Source organism: Myotis myotis, unplaced genomic scaffold (assembly GCF_014108235.1).
Source record: "Myotis myotis isolate mMyoMyo1 unplaced genomic scaffold, mMyoMyo1.p scaffold_m19_p_2, whole genome shotgun sequence".
Lineage (NCBI taxonomy): Eukaryota > Metazoa > Chordata > Mammalia > Chiroptera > Vespertilionidae > Myotis > Myotis myotis.
Genome location: NW_023416324.1, coordinates 78,877,529 through 78,892,919, shown reverse-complemented (window position 1 = coordinate 78,892,919; position 15,391 = coordinate 78,877,529). Strand labels below are relative to the sequence as shown.

General features: G+C 41.6%; 1 protein-coding gene across 1 annotated transcript in view; it reads left to right on the top strand.

Moving 5' to 3' along the window:
- Positions 1-15,391, top strand: part of CAP2 (cyclase associated actin cytoskeleton regulatory protein 2) — a 149,793-nt gene that overhangs the window by 102,739 nt on the left and 31,663 nt on the right. Inside the window, exons 5-7 of the mRNA XM_036351357.1 lie at positions 1,217-1,360; positions 1,683-1,768; positions 5,623-5,728. Coding sequence (XP_036207250.1) covers positions 1,217-1,360; positions 1,683-1,768; positions 5,623-5,728 — 336 coding nt within the window. The remainder of the gene's footprint in view (positions 1-1,216; positions 1,361-1,682; positions 1,769-5,622; positions 5,729-15,391) is intronic.

The following is a 15,391-nucleotide window of genomic DNA, read 5'->3' as shown; positions in this document are numbered from 1 at the left end:
TGGTCGGGGCGCTTGCAGGAGGCAACCAATCAAAGTTTCTCTCTCTCTCTCTCTCTCTCTCTCTCTCTCTCTCTCTCTCTCTCTCTATCTCTCTCTCTCTCCCCCCCGCCCCCGGCCCCCCCATCCCTTCCACTCTCTCTATAAATCAAGGGGGAAATGTCCTCAAGTAAGGATTAACAATAACTAAAATCTTACCTGGGGAACTTTTCCAATCTCCCCCACCCCAGGTCACCTCCAGACCAGTTAAATCAGAGTCTCTGGGGGTGAAACCCGGCCTCTGCTTCTGAAAGCTCCCAGGTGATTCCGATATGCAGCCAAGGCTGGAACCTTTGAAGTCTTGGTTAAAGAAATTAAAGAGCTTTAGGAGCTTTTCTATTCTACTTCCTGCAAACAAGACTTAGAAACCTCTTCAACTGCTTTTACAAAGCTGAAGTACAAGACTTGCTATTTCTTTGGAGCACAAACACACACACAAAAAAAAAATCAGGTAACCTTATATCTGCTCTTCAAAACCAGAGAAAGTAGAGGATGCGAAGGGTATAGGCAGAGAGATGTTGCAAGCACCTACCTCTGTGATACGCCATAAGTCAGTTCACATGCTTTTGAAAGTCATTTTTAATATAGCTGGTGAAATCAGTTGTTGAATTAATCAGAAGTCGTCATAGGCAGTTGACCCAGGACATGTAGAAAAAGTCAAACCAGACTTTAAGGTAACTATAAATATTATGTCATCACATTTTCCTAAAAAGAGCCTCAACAAAAGATTTCTGCTTTTTCACGTGGATGAGGGTAGCTCTAATAAAGGCAAGGACCCTCCCTCACATCATTTTCCCACAGGAATAGGAAGCTGTCCTTTTACCAACCTCTCACCCACCCTGATTTTAGACCTGTGTTATTACAGCATGTGAGCTACGCATCCCATTTTAAAATGTAACTGATCTTCACCCAGTTTCACTCTGTTCCATGCATAATTCTCTAACTGGGCTGTATCATATGCTGGGGGTTTTCCATGTCTCAGGAGACATTAATGTTGCTAAAACTATGTGCAATTTTCATATTTCAGAGAATGAAAATATAGCATTATCATAACGAAAAAAATGTCATTCTTTTCTGAAAGCCACTGACAAATGGTGCGTCCTGACCACGGCTCACGCCAGCATGGAGGCCACCTGCTTCTGTCCCGTCCTAAGTAACAGTGCTCAATGTTTGCTTACAGAATGACGTGGCTGCACTTCTGAAACCAATATCGGAAAAGATTCAGGAAATCCAAACTTTCCGAGAGAGGAACCGGGGCAGCACCATGTTTAACCATCTCTCAGCCGTCAGCGAAAGCATCCCGGCGCTGGGGTGGATAGCTGTGGTGAGTCGGGTGCAGTGTGGGCCCTGCACCTCGTCACATTTGTGGAGCGTTTCAGAGAAGCCACGGCTCCCTTCAGCCTCCGTCCTCTGTCTGCTACTGAAGGCCGAGGCTGTGTAGGCGGAATGTGCTGCTCTTGTGCTGTTTGAAGTTCAGTGCTTTGTGTTCTCCGATGTGCAAAGTGTTGCATCAGTCTTCACAGAGCAAAATTTGTCTCCAACTTTCAAGTCAACATCTCCATTGCTTTTCTTCTTCTTTAAGGCATTTTATTTCTTATCCTATTTTTTTTCCCTTCTATGCTTGGGTGATGGTGCTGTTCTCTCAGTCCCCCAAACCCGGCCCTTATGTCAAGGAGATGAATGATGCCGCCACCTTTTACACTAACAGGGTGTTAAAGGACTACAAACACAGGTATGTGCAGTGTGTTAAATTAAATTTCTAGTTAATAGCTTATTAGGCATTTATCCTAAAACTCAACATAGTTCATTCCTGATTCCTTTCAGGGGCTATTAGCTAATTTACTACAAATGTTAATGAAAAATCCTATCTTTGCAGGTAAAGCAACATGGAAAGTGAAACAGTTGTCCAGATAATATGTGTGTTTTAGAAAGTCTGCCTTAGTTTTCTTATAATGAATAAATAGACTCTCCCACTTGAATGCATGTCATCTATTACAAATTCCCACAATAATGCGAGAGCTCTGTGATGATTTGTGATGGACCGGCCCTATATGGCCCCAAAACTTTTACACTGTTCAAAGTAGAGTTGGTGGGTGAGCAGAGAGAAGAAAGGAGGAATCGGGAAATGAAGTATAAATGAAGAACAAAAATGAGATGAGACGATAAACCAGGCCAATTTGAGGGAAACCAGAGATTGCGTTAAGATGAAATACAATCAGGGTGGACAGAGAGACATCTGTAAGAACAGCAGCCACTCAGAGGGCTGCTGGAAGTGCAGATGAGTCTGAACCAAGGGGTATGCCCAGAGACCCAGCTTCTAAATTTTAAAATTGTTGCTTTCTACAACCCAGATCATTGATGTTAGACCTAAACTAGGGTTAAAATTGAAAATGGGACCAAATGGAGAGACACTAGAGCTGAATATCAGGAAAACGCCTCCTAAACTGCAGTGCTGCCTTCATAGTTCATTTATCCCATGTTAGCAAAAGAGTTCTTGTAGCTTTTAAGAAGGGCAGCTGTAGGAGATTTAAGCATGCTTCTTTCCTTTTACCCCCCGGGAACTTTCAATAAAGTGATTATTATACCCAGTAACAGACTTCCTATACCCAGAGGACTGTGGTGCAGGTGACTGTGCCCAAGGATACAACTCCAAATGTTGCCGTGTTGTATTAGAGACTATAGAATTGTGCAATATGAATGAGAAGAAGCATCAACAATCCAAGACAGCCTGCTCTTCTCACATAAAAATAACAATTCAGAAATGAAGTCTGTTACAAAAGCTGGACATAAAAATTATGTTGGCACGAACCTATGCCCATAGTGACTTCCACATCATAAAGACCTTCTGTGCCTAGCCTTTTTTTCAGGACTGGACCCCTTGGGCAACACCTAGGTCTCTGCTCTTTTGCATATCACCCTTGGAGGTCATTTCTGTTCTCCTCTCATGTCATCAGCTCCTGGCCTCCTCCCAGCCCCTATCTGAGTGTGTGTTGGGGCCATGGGTGTGATTCTCTCCAGGTGGCCGCACAGCCAGGAGGGTTGTGGTTTTTTGCTTTTTGTACACATGCAAATAGAGCCCAGTGTTTGCCTCTCAATGTCAGCTATTGAGTAGAAAATATACTGCTGGCAGCATCAGGGACAACTCAATGACACTTAATGGACCACCTGAAGACTGTATCAGAAGCTGGGGAAATGCAGCCAGAGGTATGGATTCCTTCACTTCACTTCCAGAAGTAGTCAAACCAGTCCCAAGTCACTGGTCGGACTTCCAGGGGTGCTAACCTGACAGAAGGAGAATGCTGCACACTGCTCACCTAACACCCATTTATGGGTGCACCCAAGCCAGCTGTAGTGAGCTCTGCCTCTGTGTAAATAACCCTTATGACTGGCTCGGCTGGTTTGGCTCTTTTTCAGTAAATTTGACTTTATAGAGGAATGGCCTCTCCGAGTCATACTCATTGAAATCGCACGCCCCCACCATAGCTTCCTCCAGAGTAAATTAAACTGAGGATGGGTTTGCAGCTCCTGATGTGTCGTTGGGTCCTGCTCAATGTGCTGTCTCATAGAGGCTGATTTCAGGCTAGAAGATATCATATTGTTATTCCTCACTATTTCAATAGAACTTTCTTCAAGTCAAAATCATAACAGTTAAAAATGAATTTGCATATACATGTTTGAACTTCATTGCTTGTTAGAGTTTTTAAATAGAAAATATATTCTTTTCTATTTTTAAATATATTAAATATGCAACCTGCTATTTCTAGAACGTCTATAGACATGTGTGTTGTATGCACATACACATATGTACTTATGCAATATATGTATTAAATAATCATATATAAATATGTGTGTACATTATATTGAAATGATTTTAGTGTTTTAACAATAGCTGTTGTATATACTGCCTCCTATGTGCAGGTCACTCTATACTAAGACCCTCGCACACCTCATAGGATAAAGAAACCGATGCACGAGACATATGGAACTACACTTAGCCCTTCTGGTTTTGACTCTGAAAGTGCAAGAAAGGGAAAATGAGATTTTTCAAAGATTTGATTAATATAATCAGTAAATCTAAAAATATAGAACAAAACCACACTCACATTTTTCCTCTTTGAAGGGTAGATAATGATGACTTCAATTCCCCATTTCACTTTTCTTCAATGGCATGACTTAATATAGTGGGATTCTAGTGTGCTGGTGGTACTTTTCATGGAGCATTTCCAGGAAAACAAAACAAAATACATCCAGAAAAAAGTCATTATTGACAAGAGCTTTAGTAATAGAGCTCTCCTTCAGTGATTGTCTTCAGATTAATGGCCCTGGTTCGTGATTACGTTTTTGTTAACTGAGATTTCATCATTGTCTCATTTACCACTACTTCATTCAAAGTGGGGAAAATGTGTGGGTGGAAATTATCCAAAGAAAATGCAACTATTTTTGCCTGTCTACAAGTTAAATATTTCTAACAGTCAGCTCAATCCTGTATGTTAATCCTGTTGTAAAAGGTGAGCATTGACTACATCTTGGCTCAGCAAAATTGGGATAAAAGTACTGGTAATGCCCCGCCTAGCTTACATTGTGGTTGTGAGTATCAAATTAAGGTAATTTAAATGAATGTTACCTTTATTTTTTTTTAATATATTTTATTGATTTTTTACAGAGAGGAAGGGAGAGAGATAGAGAGTTAGAAACATCGATGAGAGAGAAACATCGATCAGCCGCCTCCTGCACATCCCCCACTGGGGATGTGCCCGCAACCCAGGTACATGCCCTTGACCGGAATCGAACCTGGGACCTTTCAGTCCATAGGCCGACGCTCTATCCACTGAGCCAAACCGGTTTTGGCGAATGTTACCTTTAGATGTATGAAATGATACCCATTTGTAGAAAGTCATTTTTCTTTTTTTAATATATATGCATATTGATTTCAGAGAGGAAGGGAGAGGGAGAGAGAGACAGAAACATCAATAATGAGAACCACTGATTGGCTGCCTTCTGTACACTCCCCATTGGGGACCAAGCCCGCAACCTGGGCATGTGCCCCAACCAGGAATCAAACTGAGCCACGCTAGCTGGGCCGAAATCATTTTTCTTATAACAGCAGTGTCCTTACCAGTTGAAAATCCTCCAATTTGGTTATACTTCAACTGAATAACTCAACCAAATTATTAGAAAACAAACCAAAGGACATTTTTTCTTTTCCACTGTCCTTCCTGAAAACACTTAGTTTTTCATTGTGCATTGGAAGCAGTACAGAAAGGAAGAGTCACCTCTCTACAGTTATCTTCCCATTACAGGTGACATGAGGACACGTGACCTGAATCAACTTGGTTCTGTGGGGTCCGCCTCCCTGATCCTCTCTGTTCCCCACCTCCAGGGCACTTGGCTCCCCTCAGGAGAGACCTGGAATGCCTTTCTTTCAAGGTTCTCTTTGGAATCAGTTCACAGTGACCAAACTAGAGAGACAATGGCTCCAAGGTCATCCAGCCTTAGTTACTGGATTATCATGTGCCTCCCTGCTTTTCTTTTAAATCTGATTTTAGATCCTAACTCCATTCTCATTTTTTCTCTTTCATAATAAAGTGATTTACGCCATGTAGATTGGGTGAAGTCATATTTGAACATCTGGAGTGAGCTTCAAGCATACATCAAGGAACACCACACCACAGGCCTTACTTGGAGCAAAATAGTAAGTACCAAGCCCTCTTTCACCTGGCTAGCAAAACATCACAGAAGTATTCATTCTGGTAGCCTAGTAACCTCACACTAGAATTTACCTCAAGGAAAGCATAAGATAAAACATACATGTAGAAACTGCTTATAAAAATGTCATTTGCCATAGGAAAATCTGGGAATTGCCTACATGACATACAAAAGAGAGAAGAAAACTTGTCTATGGTAAGAGCCCTGGGCAAGTGTTAAAAATCCTTTCCTAGCCCTAACCGGTTTGGCTCAGTGAATAGAGCATCAGCCTGCGGACTGAAGGGTCCCTGGTTCGATTCCGGTCAAGGGCATGTACCTTGGTTGTGGGCACATCCCCACTTGGGGGGTGAGCAGAGGCAACTGATCAATGTTTCTCTCTCATTGATGTTTCTGACTCTCTATCCCTCTCCCTTCCTCTCCGTAAAAAAATCAATAAAATATTTTTTAAAAATCCTTTCCTATATAATAAAATGCTAATATGCAAATTGACCAAACAGCAGAATGACCACTTGCTATAATGTGCACTGACTACCAGGGGGCAGATGCTCAATGCAGAAGGGGCAGCACTGGTCAGCCAGAAGCCAGGCTCACGGCTGGCAAGTGCAGCGGCAGTGGTGGGAGCCTCTCCCACCAGCAGGCGGTAAGGAGTCAGGGGTCCCAGACTATGAGAGCCCCAGACGGCGAGAGGGATATCTGACTACTGGCTTAGGCCTGATCCCCAGAGGGTTCCCGGACTTCGAGAGGGCACAGGCTGGGCTGAGGGACCCCCCGCCACCTGCCCCAGTGCACAAATTCAATGCACTGGTTCTCTTAGTAACATTATAATTACATGGGAAATGATTTTGTAGTCAGTTTAGCGCTAGAGTGCAAAAGTTTATGAATCCTAAATGGCATGTATTATTAAGAAACTGTGTCATGAAAACCAAGATGGCAGCACAGGTAAACACCGGAAATTGCTGCCTCACACAACCACTTCAAAAATACAACTAAAATACAAAACAGACATCATCCAGAACCACAGGAAGGCTGGCTGAGTGGAAATTCTACAACTAGAAGGAAAGAGAAAAGCACACTGAGACTCAGAGGAGGTGTGGAAGTAAAGTGCAGAGGTACTGAGGCTCACGTGGAAAGGGCTGGCAACTGAGGACATGGTTGTCTTTTTCAATCGGGAGGGAGTCTCAAGCTCCCAACTGCTCTGAACTCCAGTTCCGGGCAAGTCTCCTGGGACCCAGACTCATACGGGGAGAAACTGGACTGTCTGGCATCGGTCGGAACTCAAGGGCGGCTTTCTCTCAGAGGTGCTTGCAGTGATTACCGGGACACTGAGACGTGGGGTTTTAGGGTAGGACTAAGGAGCAGCCATAGCTGCTTGCTCCACCCTGTTGATCCCCTGAGACCCCCCCCCCACCCCACCCAAGCTGTGAGCAGAGGGTTTTGCATATGAAAGATCTGGCCCTTTGCAATCTGAAAATTACCTAACAAACTGCAGCTGGGTCAGAGAGACCCAGAACTTCCAAAAGAAGGCCCAAGGCCCCACAACAGCTTGCATTGCTTCACACCTGGGCCTCATCTGGGCACCTCCAAACCCCAAACAAAGAAGAGGAATCTGCAGATCTCTCCATAGCTCCTGCTGGGTAGCCTCAGGCAGAGGCTAAATTAGCACCTCCTTAGAGATCCAAGACCCAGTGTACCCAGTGGTCAGAGTGGGACTATCCAATTACAACTCCTCAGATCCATAAGGGACACACTCAGGGGGCAGACTCAGGGAGCACCAAAGCCCCACTGAAGCAAGTCTTACCCCATAAGGGTGTCTCCAGCTCAGAAGTTCTCCCACTGCAGACACAGCTGATTCTCACAGCCAATGGGCCTGGAGGTCAATTCCCACCCCGATACCTAAAACAATCAAGGCTTAACTACAACAAGACTGTGCACAAAGCCCACAAAGGGGTGCACCAAGAGTGTCCACCTCAGGTGATTGGGGAGGCTGAGCCACTGGGCCCTATAGGACACCTAGCACAGAAAACCACTCTAACAACACAGGGAAGCATCAAAAATGCGGAGACAAAGAAACAGGTCACAAATGACAGAAATGGAGGAAAGCAAACTACTGGATATAGAGTTCAAAACCACACTTATAAGGTTTTTCAAGAATTTTCTAGAAACTGCCGATAAACTTAATGAGATCTACAAGAAATCTAGTGAGACCCTCAAGGTTATGAAAAAGGACCAACTAGAAATTAAGCATACACTGACTGAAATAAAGAATATTATACAGAGTTCCAACAGCAGACTAGACGATTGCAAGAATCAAGTCAAAGATTTGAAATATGAAGAAACAAAAAAACACCCACTGGAAAAACAAAAAGAAAAAAGAATCCAAAAATATGAAGACAGTGTAAGGAGCCTCTGGGACAACTTCAAGCGCACCAAACATCCAAATTATGGGGGTGCCAGAAGAAGAGAGAGAGCAAGATATTGAAAACCTAAGAAATAATGACAGAAAACTTCCCCTACCTGGTCAAAGAAATAGACTTACAAGTCTAGGAAGCGCAGAGAACCCCAAGCAAAAGGAATCCAAAGAGGACCACACCAAGACACATCATAATTAAAATGCCAAGAACAAAAGACAAAGAGAGAATCTTAAAAGCAGCAAGAGAAAAACAGTCAGTTGCCTACAAGGGAGTACCCATACGACTGTCAGCTGATTTCTCAACAGAAACTTTGCAGGCCAGAAGGGAGTGGCAAGAAATATTCAAAGTGATGAATACCAAGAACCTACAACAGTGATGGCGAACCTATAACACGCATGTCAGAGGTGACACGCGAACTCATATTTTTGGTTGATTTTTCTTTGTTAAATGGCATTTAAATATATAAAATAAATATCAAAAATATAAGTCTTTGTTTTACTATGGTTGCAGATATCAAAAAATTTCTATATGTGACACAGCACCAGAGTTAAGTTAGGGTTTTTCAAAATGCTGACACACCGAGCTCAAAAGGTTCGCCGTCACTGACCTACAACCAAGATTACTTTACCCAGCAAAGCTATCATTCAGAATTGAAGGTCAGATAAAGGGCTTCACAGATAAGAAAAAGCTAAAGGAGTTCATCACCACCAAGACAGTATTATATGAAATGCTGAAAGGTATCCTTTAAGAAGAGGAAGAAGAAGAAAAAGGTAAAGATACAAATTATGAGCAACAAATACACATCTATCAACAAATGAATCTAAAAATCAAGTGAATAAATAATCTGATGAACAGAATAAACTGGTGAATATAATAGAATCAGGGGAATAGAAAGGGAGCAGACTGACTATTCTTTCGGGGGAAAGGGGTGTGGGGGTGCGGGAAGAGACGACAAAAATCGTACACCTATGGATGAGGACAGTGGGGTTGGGGGGGTAAGGGCAGAGGGTAGGGTGGGAATCGGGTGGAGGGGAGCTATGGGGGGAAAAAGAGGAACAACTGTAATAATCTGAACAATAAAGATTTAATTTTTTTTAAAAAAAACTGTCATAAAAATGGAAGGAAGTAGAAAGGTTTCAAATTGTTATTAATTTTAAGGAAACAGTATTATGAATAAAATGTCTTTTGTAATGTTTTTGCTTTCTCTTCTGATGTTTTAAAGTTTATAAAATAATATTTTTGAATACTTAAGCAATTCTACTAGTCTGTATGATATCCTAGTCCTGGGTTAAAATCCCAAGCTGTGTCTGTTCCCACTTCAATTCCTGCATGAGATGTTGATCTGAACTTTGCCTTCTTCAGCTTCCTCTCTTACCCTCCCTTATCTCACTGCATCCCAACACTGAGAAACTGCTCATGGAATCCTGACCATATGCAATGTTTAGGCTGAACCAAATCAAATTGTCATTATTTCAAAATTTTCAAATTTCATATGGGCCAGACTTTACTGCAATGTCCCAAACATATAGTATGTTATGTGGCCTGAGTTCTCTGGGGGAAGTACACCTTCCCTCTTCTCCAAGACTCAGCTTCAACATCACTTCTTCAAGAATTTTCCATCGATCTTTATTGGCTCTCCATCTGGAATGGATGGCCCTCCCTTTATGCCTCTTTCATAGTTTTATTATACCTCAATCATAGCCTTCAGTATATAGAATTGTAATTTTTTGTGTGCTTCCAGAGCTCTCTCATTTGACTGGAAACTCATCTCTACCTTTAGCCCCTACCATAGTACCTGGCATGGAGTAAGTGCTCAGCAAATAGTTTGAACTAAGTTGTGAATTATGGGTCTTTTAGAATCTTCTTTGACCTTTTAAGACTATGTACCTGTTTGGGAAATGCTTCTCATGGAAAAATCCCTTCTGTTAGAAATGAATGTTACCTTTCAGTGGTCACAGTGGATGGTCTAACTAGAGTAAATGCTGAGTTGAAATGGCATATTTGTGAATTCTATTTGAGGGTAGAACCCACACTTTCCTGATAGCTGTACTGTATCACCTAACCCCGTGGTCGGCAAACTGCGGCTCGCGAGCCACATGCGGCTCTTTTGCCCCTTGAGTGTGGCTCTTCCTAAGCCTTAGGAGTACCCTAATTAAGTTAATAACAATGTACCTAACTATATAGTTTAAGTTTAAAAAATTTGGCTCTCAAAAGAAATTTCAGTCGTTGTACTGTTGATATTTGGCTCTGTTGACTAAAGAGTTTGCCGACCACTGACCTAACCTCATTCTAAATGTTAATGTTAGTAGATTAGGCTTAATAGGAAAGCAGAGTTTGTGATTTTTCAAGGGAGAGTGGGATTTATGCATTTGTTCCCTAATGCTTGTACAAATGTTAACATTGACCCCTAAAGACTGACACTTCTTTTTATTTTCTACTTTGACTATTTTCTCCATAAACTGAAATGTATAGTGTGAGAAACAATAATTGAGTTGATTATTTTTCTTTTGCTCACAATGTTATGAATTCTGAGAGAAGAGTTCATAAATATTTGAAGGGTATGTGTGGAAATGTGTAGGTGGAATTATTTTTCATACATTTCCAATGAGATGCTGTTTTGTAATCTGTCATCAAGGAAAATTGTCACAAGTTTGCCATGAAGATAGGTCATCATGAGAAAATAACAAACTAAACATCAATGGTCTTTGGATATCTCAAATGAAACAGGAATAAGCAGCAATTTATTGAAAATAATCATGTGAACAAATGTTAATTCTCTAATGGTGCCCATGGAAAATGAATAGAAATTTAATTTTAAATGGTTTGAATACCTTTAATGCAATATGCAGAGCTGAGTAATTTTGTTTTAAATGTAAAAAAAGAATTGATTGGGATTGGAACCAAGATGGCAGCATAGGTAAATGCCTATACTCACTGCCTCCCACAACCACATCAAAATTAGAATTAAAATACTGAACAACCATCATTCTGAACCATCTGAAAGCTGGCTGAATGGAAGTCCTACAACTAGAGAAGTAAAGAAGAAAGCACATTGACACTGGTAGGAGAAGCAGAGGTGCAGAACGGGCTGGTCCAATACCCACATGTGGCATCTTTTTAATTGGGAGGTATATCTCCAAGGCCTCCTGTGAGAAGCAGGGGTTCCCAGCTGCACACCAGACCCCCAGCCCAGGGTCCCAGAGCTGTAAAGAGAAGTCCTCCTAACTTTAGGATATAAAAACCAGTGGGGATTGTGGCTGAGTAACATAAAGGCTGCTGGAGTCCTAGGTGTTCCTCTTAAAGGGCCCACACACAAACTTATATGGTCTTGTTTCCTCTGAGCTCTAGAGCTGGGTGGTGACTTTGGGAGAATCCAGGGACATATGGGGAGGAACTGGACTGTCTGGCATCAGGTCAGAAACTTGGGGTGTCTTTATTCCAGACAGGGGTGCTCCTAGGGGTCATTGTTCCTGTGCTGAGACTTCCCCTGTTGCAGAGCTGAGTGACAGCCATATCTGAGTTTCCATCAGCATGGCCCACACTGTTTGTTCTACCCTGGTGATTCCCTGAAACCCCATCCAATCCAATATGTAGCCCCACCTAAGCTGTTTGCAGCTGCTTTTCCATATGAATGGCCTATCCTGGCTCAGGCTTCAGACTTTGCTAAAATCTCTCAAATAAGCAGCCGCTGGTGTCATCGTGCCCCAAACCTATCAATAAAAGGCCCAAGACCTGGCACTAGCAGCAGCTTACCTTGCTTCACAGCTGGGCCATGTCTGGGCACTTCCAAGCCTAAAACAAGTAGCAGCCACCTGCAGATCTCACAAAGGCAGTGTCTGAGTTTGTATCTCCTGGGAGGCTTCATAGCCAGTGCACCCAATGGTAAGCTTTAGACCATACCAGATTACAACTCTATACATCCACAAGTGACACACTCAAAGGGAAGACTCAGTGAGCACCAAAGCCCCACTGAAGCAAGTCCTGCTGCATAGGGGTGCCTCCTGCACAGCAGCTCTTCCATTGTAGACATAGCTGGTCCTCAAGGCCAATTGGTCTGGGGGTCATTTCCTCCCAGGGACACCAACAGCAATCAAGGCTTAACTATAAGACTGTGCACACAGTCCACACAGGGGCCTACCTAGAGTTCCCAGCTCAGCTGGCTGGGGAGACTGAGCCATTGGGCAATACAGGACACCTAATACCAATTCCAGGAGCCATAACAGCTCTACCTAATACATAGAAACAAACACAGGGAAGGAGCCAAAATGTGATACAAAGAAACATGTCACAAATGAAAGAAATGGAAGCAAGCAAACTACTGGATACAGAGTTCAAAACAATGGTTTTAAGGTTACTCAAGGATCTTAATGAAAGCTCGAAGGGACTTAATGAGAGCTTCAAGGGAATTAATGAGAGTATCAAGGGACTTACTGAAACTTTCAAGGATCTTAGTGAGAATTTCAAATACATGAAAAAGGACCAGACAGGAATTAAGCATACACTAACTGAAATAAATAATAACAGTAGAGTAGAGGATTCAAAAAATCAAATCAATGATTTGGAATATGAGGAAGCAAAAATCACCCAATCAGAAGAACAAAAAGAAAAAAGAATAAAAAAATTTATGATGATAGTGTAAGGAGACTCTGGGACAACTTCAAGCATACTAACATTCGCATTATGGGGGTGCCAAAAGGAGAAGAGAGAGAGCAAGATATTGAAAACCTATTTGAAGAAATAATGACAGAAAACTTCCCCTACCTGGCCAAAGAAATAGACTTACAAGTTCAGGAAGCACAGAGAGTCCCAAAGAAGAGGAACCCAAAGAGGCCCACACCAAGACACATCATAATTAAAATGCCAAGGGTTAAAGACAGAGAATCTTAAAAGCATGAATAGAAAAGCAGTTAGTTACCTACAAGGGAGCCCCATACGACTGTCAGCTGATTTCTCAACAGAAACTTTGCAGGCCAGAAGGGAGTGGCAAGGGCCAACAACCAAGATTACTCTAACCAGCTAACACTCATTTAGAATTGAAGATCAGACAAGAAAAAGCTAAAGAAGCTCATCACCACCAAACCAGTATTACATTAAATGTTGAAGTGTACTGTTTAAGAAGAGGAAGAGGAAGAGGAAGAAGGAGGAGGAGGAGGAGGAGGAGGAGGAGAATGGCAATAAATACATATCTACCAACAATTGAATCAAAAATCAAAATAAACTAACAGAAATGCAATGAACAAAATAAACTGGTGAATAAAATAGAATCAGAGGCATGGAAACATGGAACAGACTGACAAATCTCAGGGGGGAGGGGCAGGAAGAGATTAACCAAAGATTTTATATGCATATATGCATTACCTATGGACACAGAAAATAGGATGATGAAGGCCTGAGGTGGGGCAGAAACCAGATGGAGCGGGGTAATGGGGGGTAAAAGAGGGGACATCTGTAATACTCTCAACACTAAAGATTTTTTTTAATATTTTTTTTATTGATTTCAGAGAGGAAGGGAGAGGGAGAGAGAGATAGAAACATCAATGATGAGAGAGAATCATTGATTGGTTGCCTCCTGCACACCCCCTACTGGGGATTGAGCCCACAACTCAGGCATGTGCCCTCGACCAGAATCGAACCCGGGACCCTTAGGTCTACAGGCTGATGCTCTATCCACTGAGCCCAGCCAGCTAGGGAAACAATAAATATTTTTAAAAACAATTTATTATTAATTATAGATAAATAAATGTAATTTGCTTTGTTCTATCTAGAGTGAATACTTACCTTTTCATTATGTTCATTAGAAATATATGCTTTGTAACAATGACTTTCAAACTTTTTTTAAGGCAACCCATAGTTAGAAATACATTTTGCACACACACACACACACACACACACACACTGTACCCACAACACTAAAATAAGTTTCATGAAACAATACTTTTTCTTACCACATGATATGCATTCAGATATTTTCTTTTACATTTTATTTCATTTTTTATAAAATTCTGGCTGAGATTCACTAAATTCATGACCCACTGATGGGGTCATATTCCACATTTTGAAAACCATGTTATAAAACAAAAAATGTTATATTTGTGCAAAATGTAAATGATCCTTGGAGCATGTATTGGGCAGCATGGGTTGCCATAATAAAAAATGACAGCTATTATTTATTGAGCACATGTCATGCTCCTGGAAAATTCTATTCAAAATGGTAATCATTATAAAGCAGAGCATCTACTTCATTTCTTTAATAGAAGAGCAGTATGATAAAGTTTTGGCCAGATATTAAAAGTGAGAAATGACTATGCTAAGAAAATGTTGGTCCAGAGATAACATTATATGTACAAAGTCTTCTGACAAGTTTTAAGACGTATACATAGAAACCTATTTCCTCATATTTTTGTTCCTTTCTTAGATTTGGAGTAAAAAACAACTATTAAAAATATTTTTAATTATATTTTTTAATTTAAATATAAATGTTAAGTATTTTAAGTAACAGGTTTTCTTCTTTCAAACTGGGTTTTGAGATTTGCGCTCTGTGGGTTTGAGTGACCAGCTGACTGCATGCCTGCTGCTGAGCCTGAGTTTCCAAGGGTACATGCTCTAAGAAAGATCATCCCCGCATTAGCACTGGAACTGTATTTGCCTGCTCCCACCTCCTAAACTTTGCGTCCAGGCTGCAGCTGTGTCAGACAACTGTTCCTGCCTTCAGTTGTCAGGGTGAAATAAAAACTTTGCGGCCAGCAGTTTTTCAGGACAGTGATTGGCGAGGGGTCCCTGTGTGCACAAGTGTGCTGGCGCGGGTGGGGGTACGCTGGGGGAAGAAGCAGCTGTGAAGTAATGCGTCTGGAATTTCTCCTCACATTCACTGTGGCAAATGGAATCTTCTCTTTTCTGCAACATGGCCGTGGACTAGGACTCTACACCAGAAACTTCTTGCAGTTTGGGGGTAATTTAGTGATCAGGAACTCTTCTCCATATTAATTTACATAGTTTCCTCATATGCACTAGTCTCAAATGCACTTTGTGGAATAAAATGATCTTTTGGCAGGAACCCAATACTGTTCATTATTTTCCTGGGCAGTAGGTCAGATTTGTAATATCTGTTGGCAGTTCCTACAAATCAGATAACTAACGCTGAACCACTAAGGCCTAATCTTTACACTTGTAATTACCAAAATAACTGATCTTTCTATGAATTGCCCAGATCAACATTCCAGCTGTTACTCTGTTCTGTG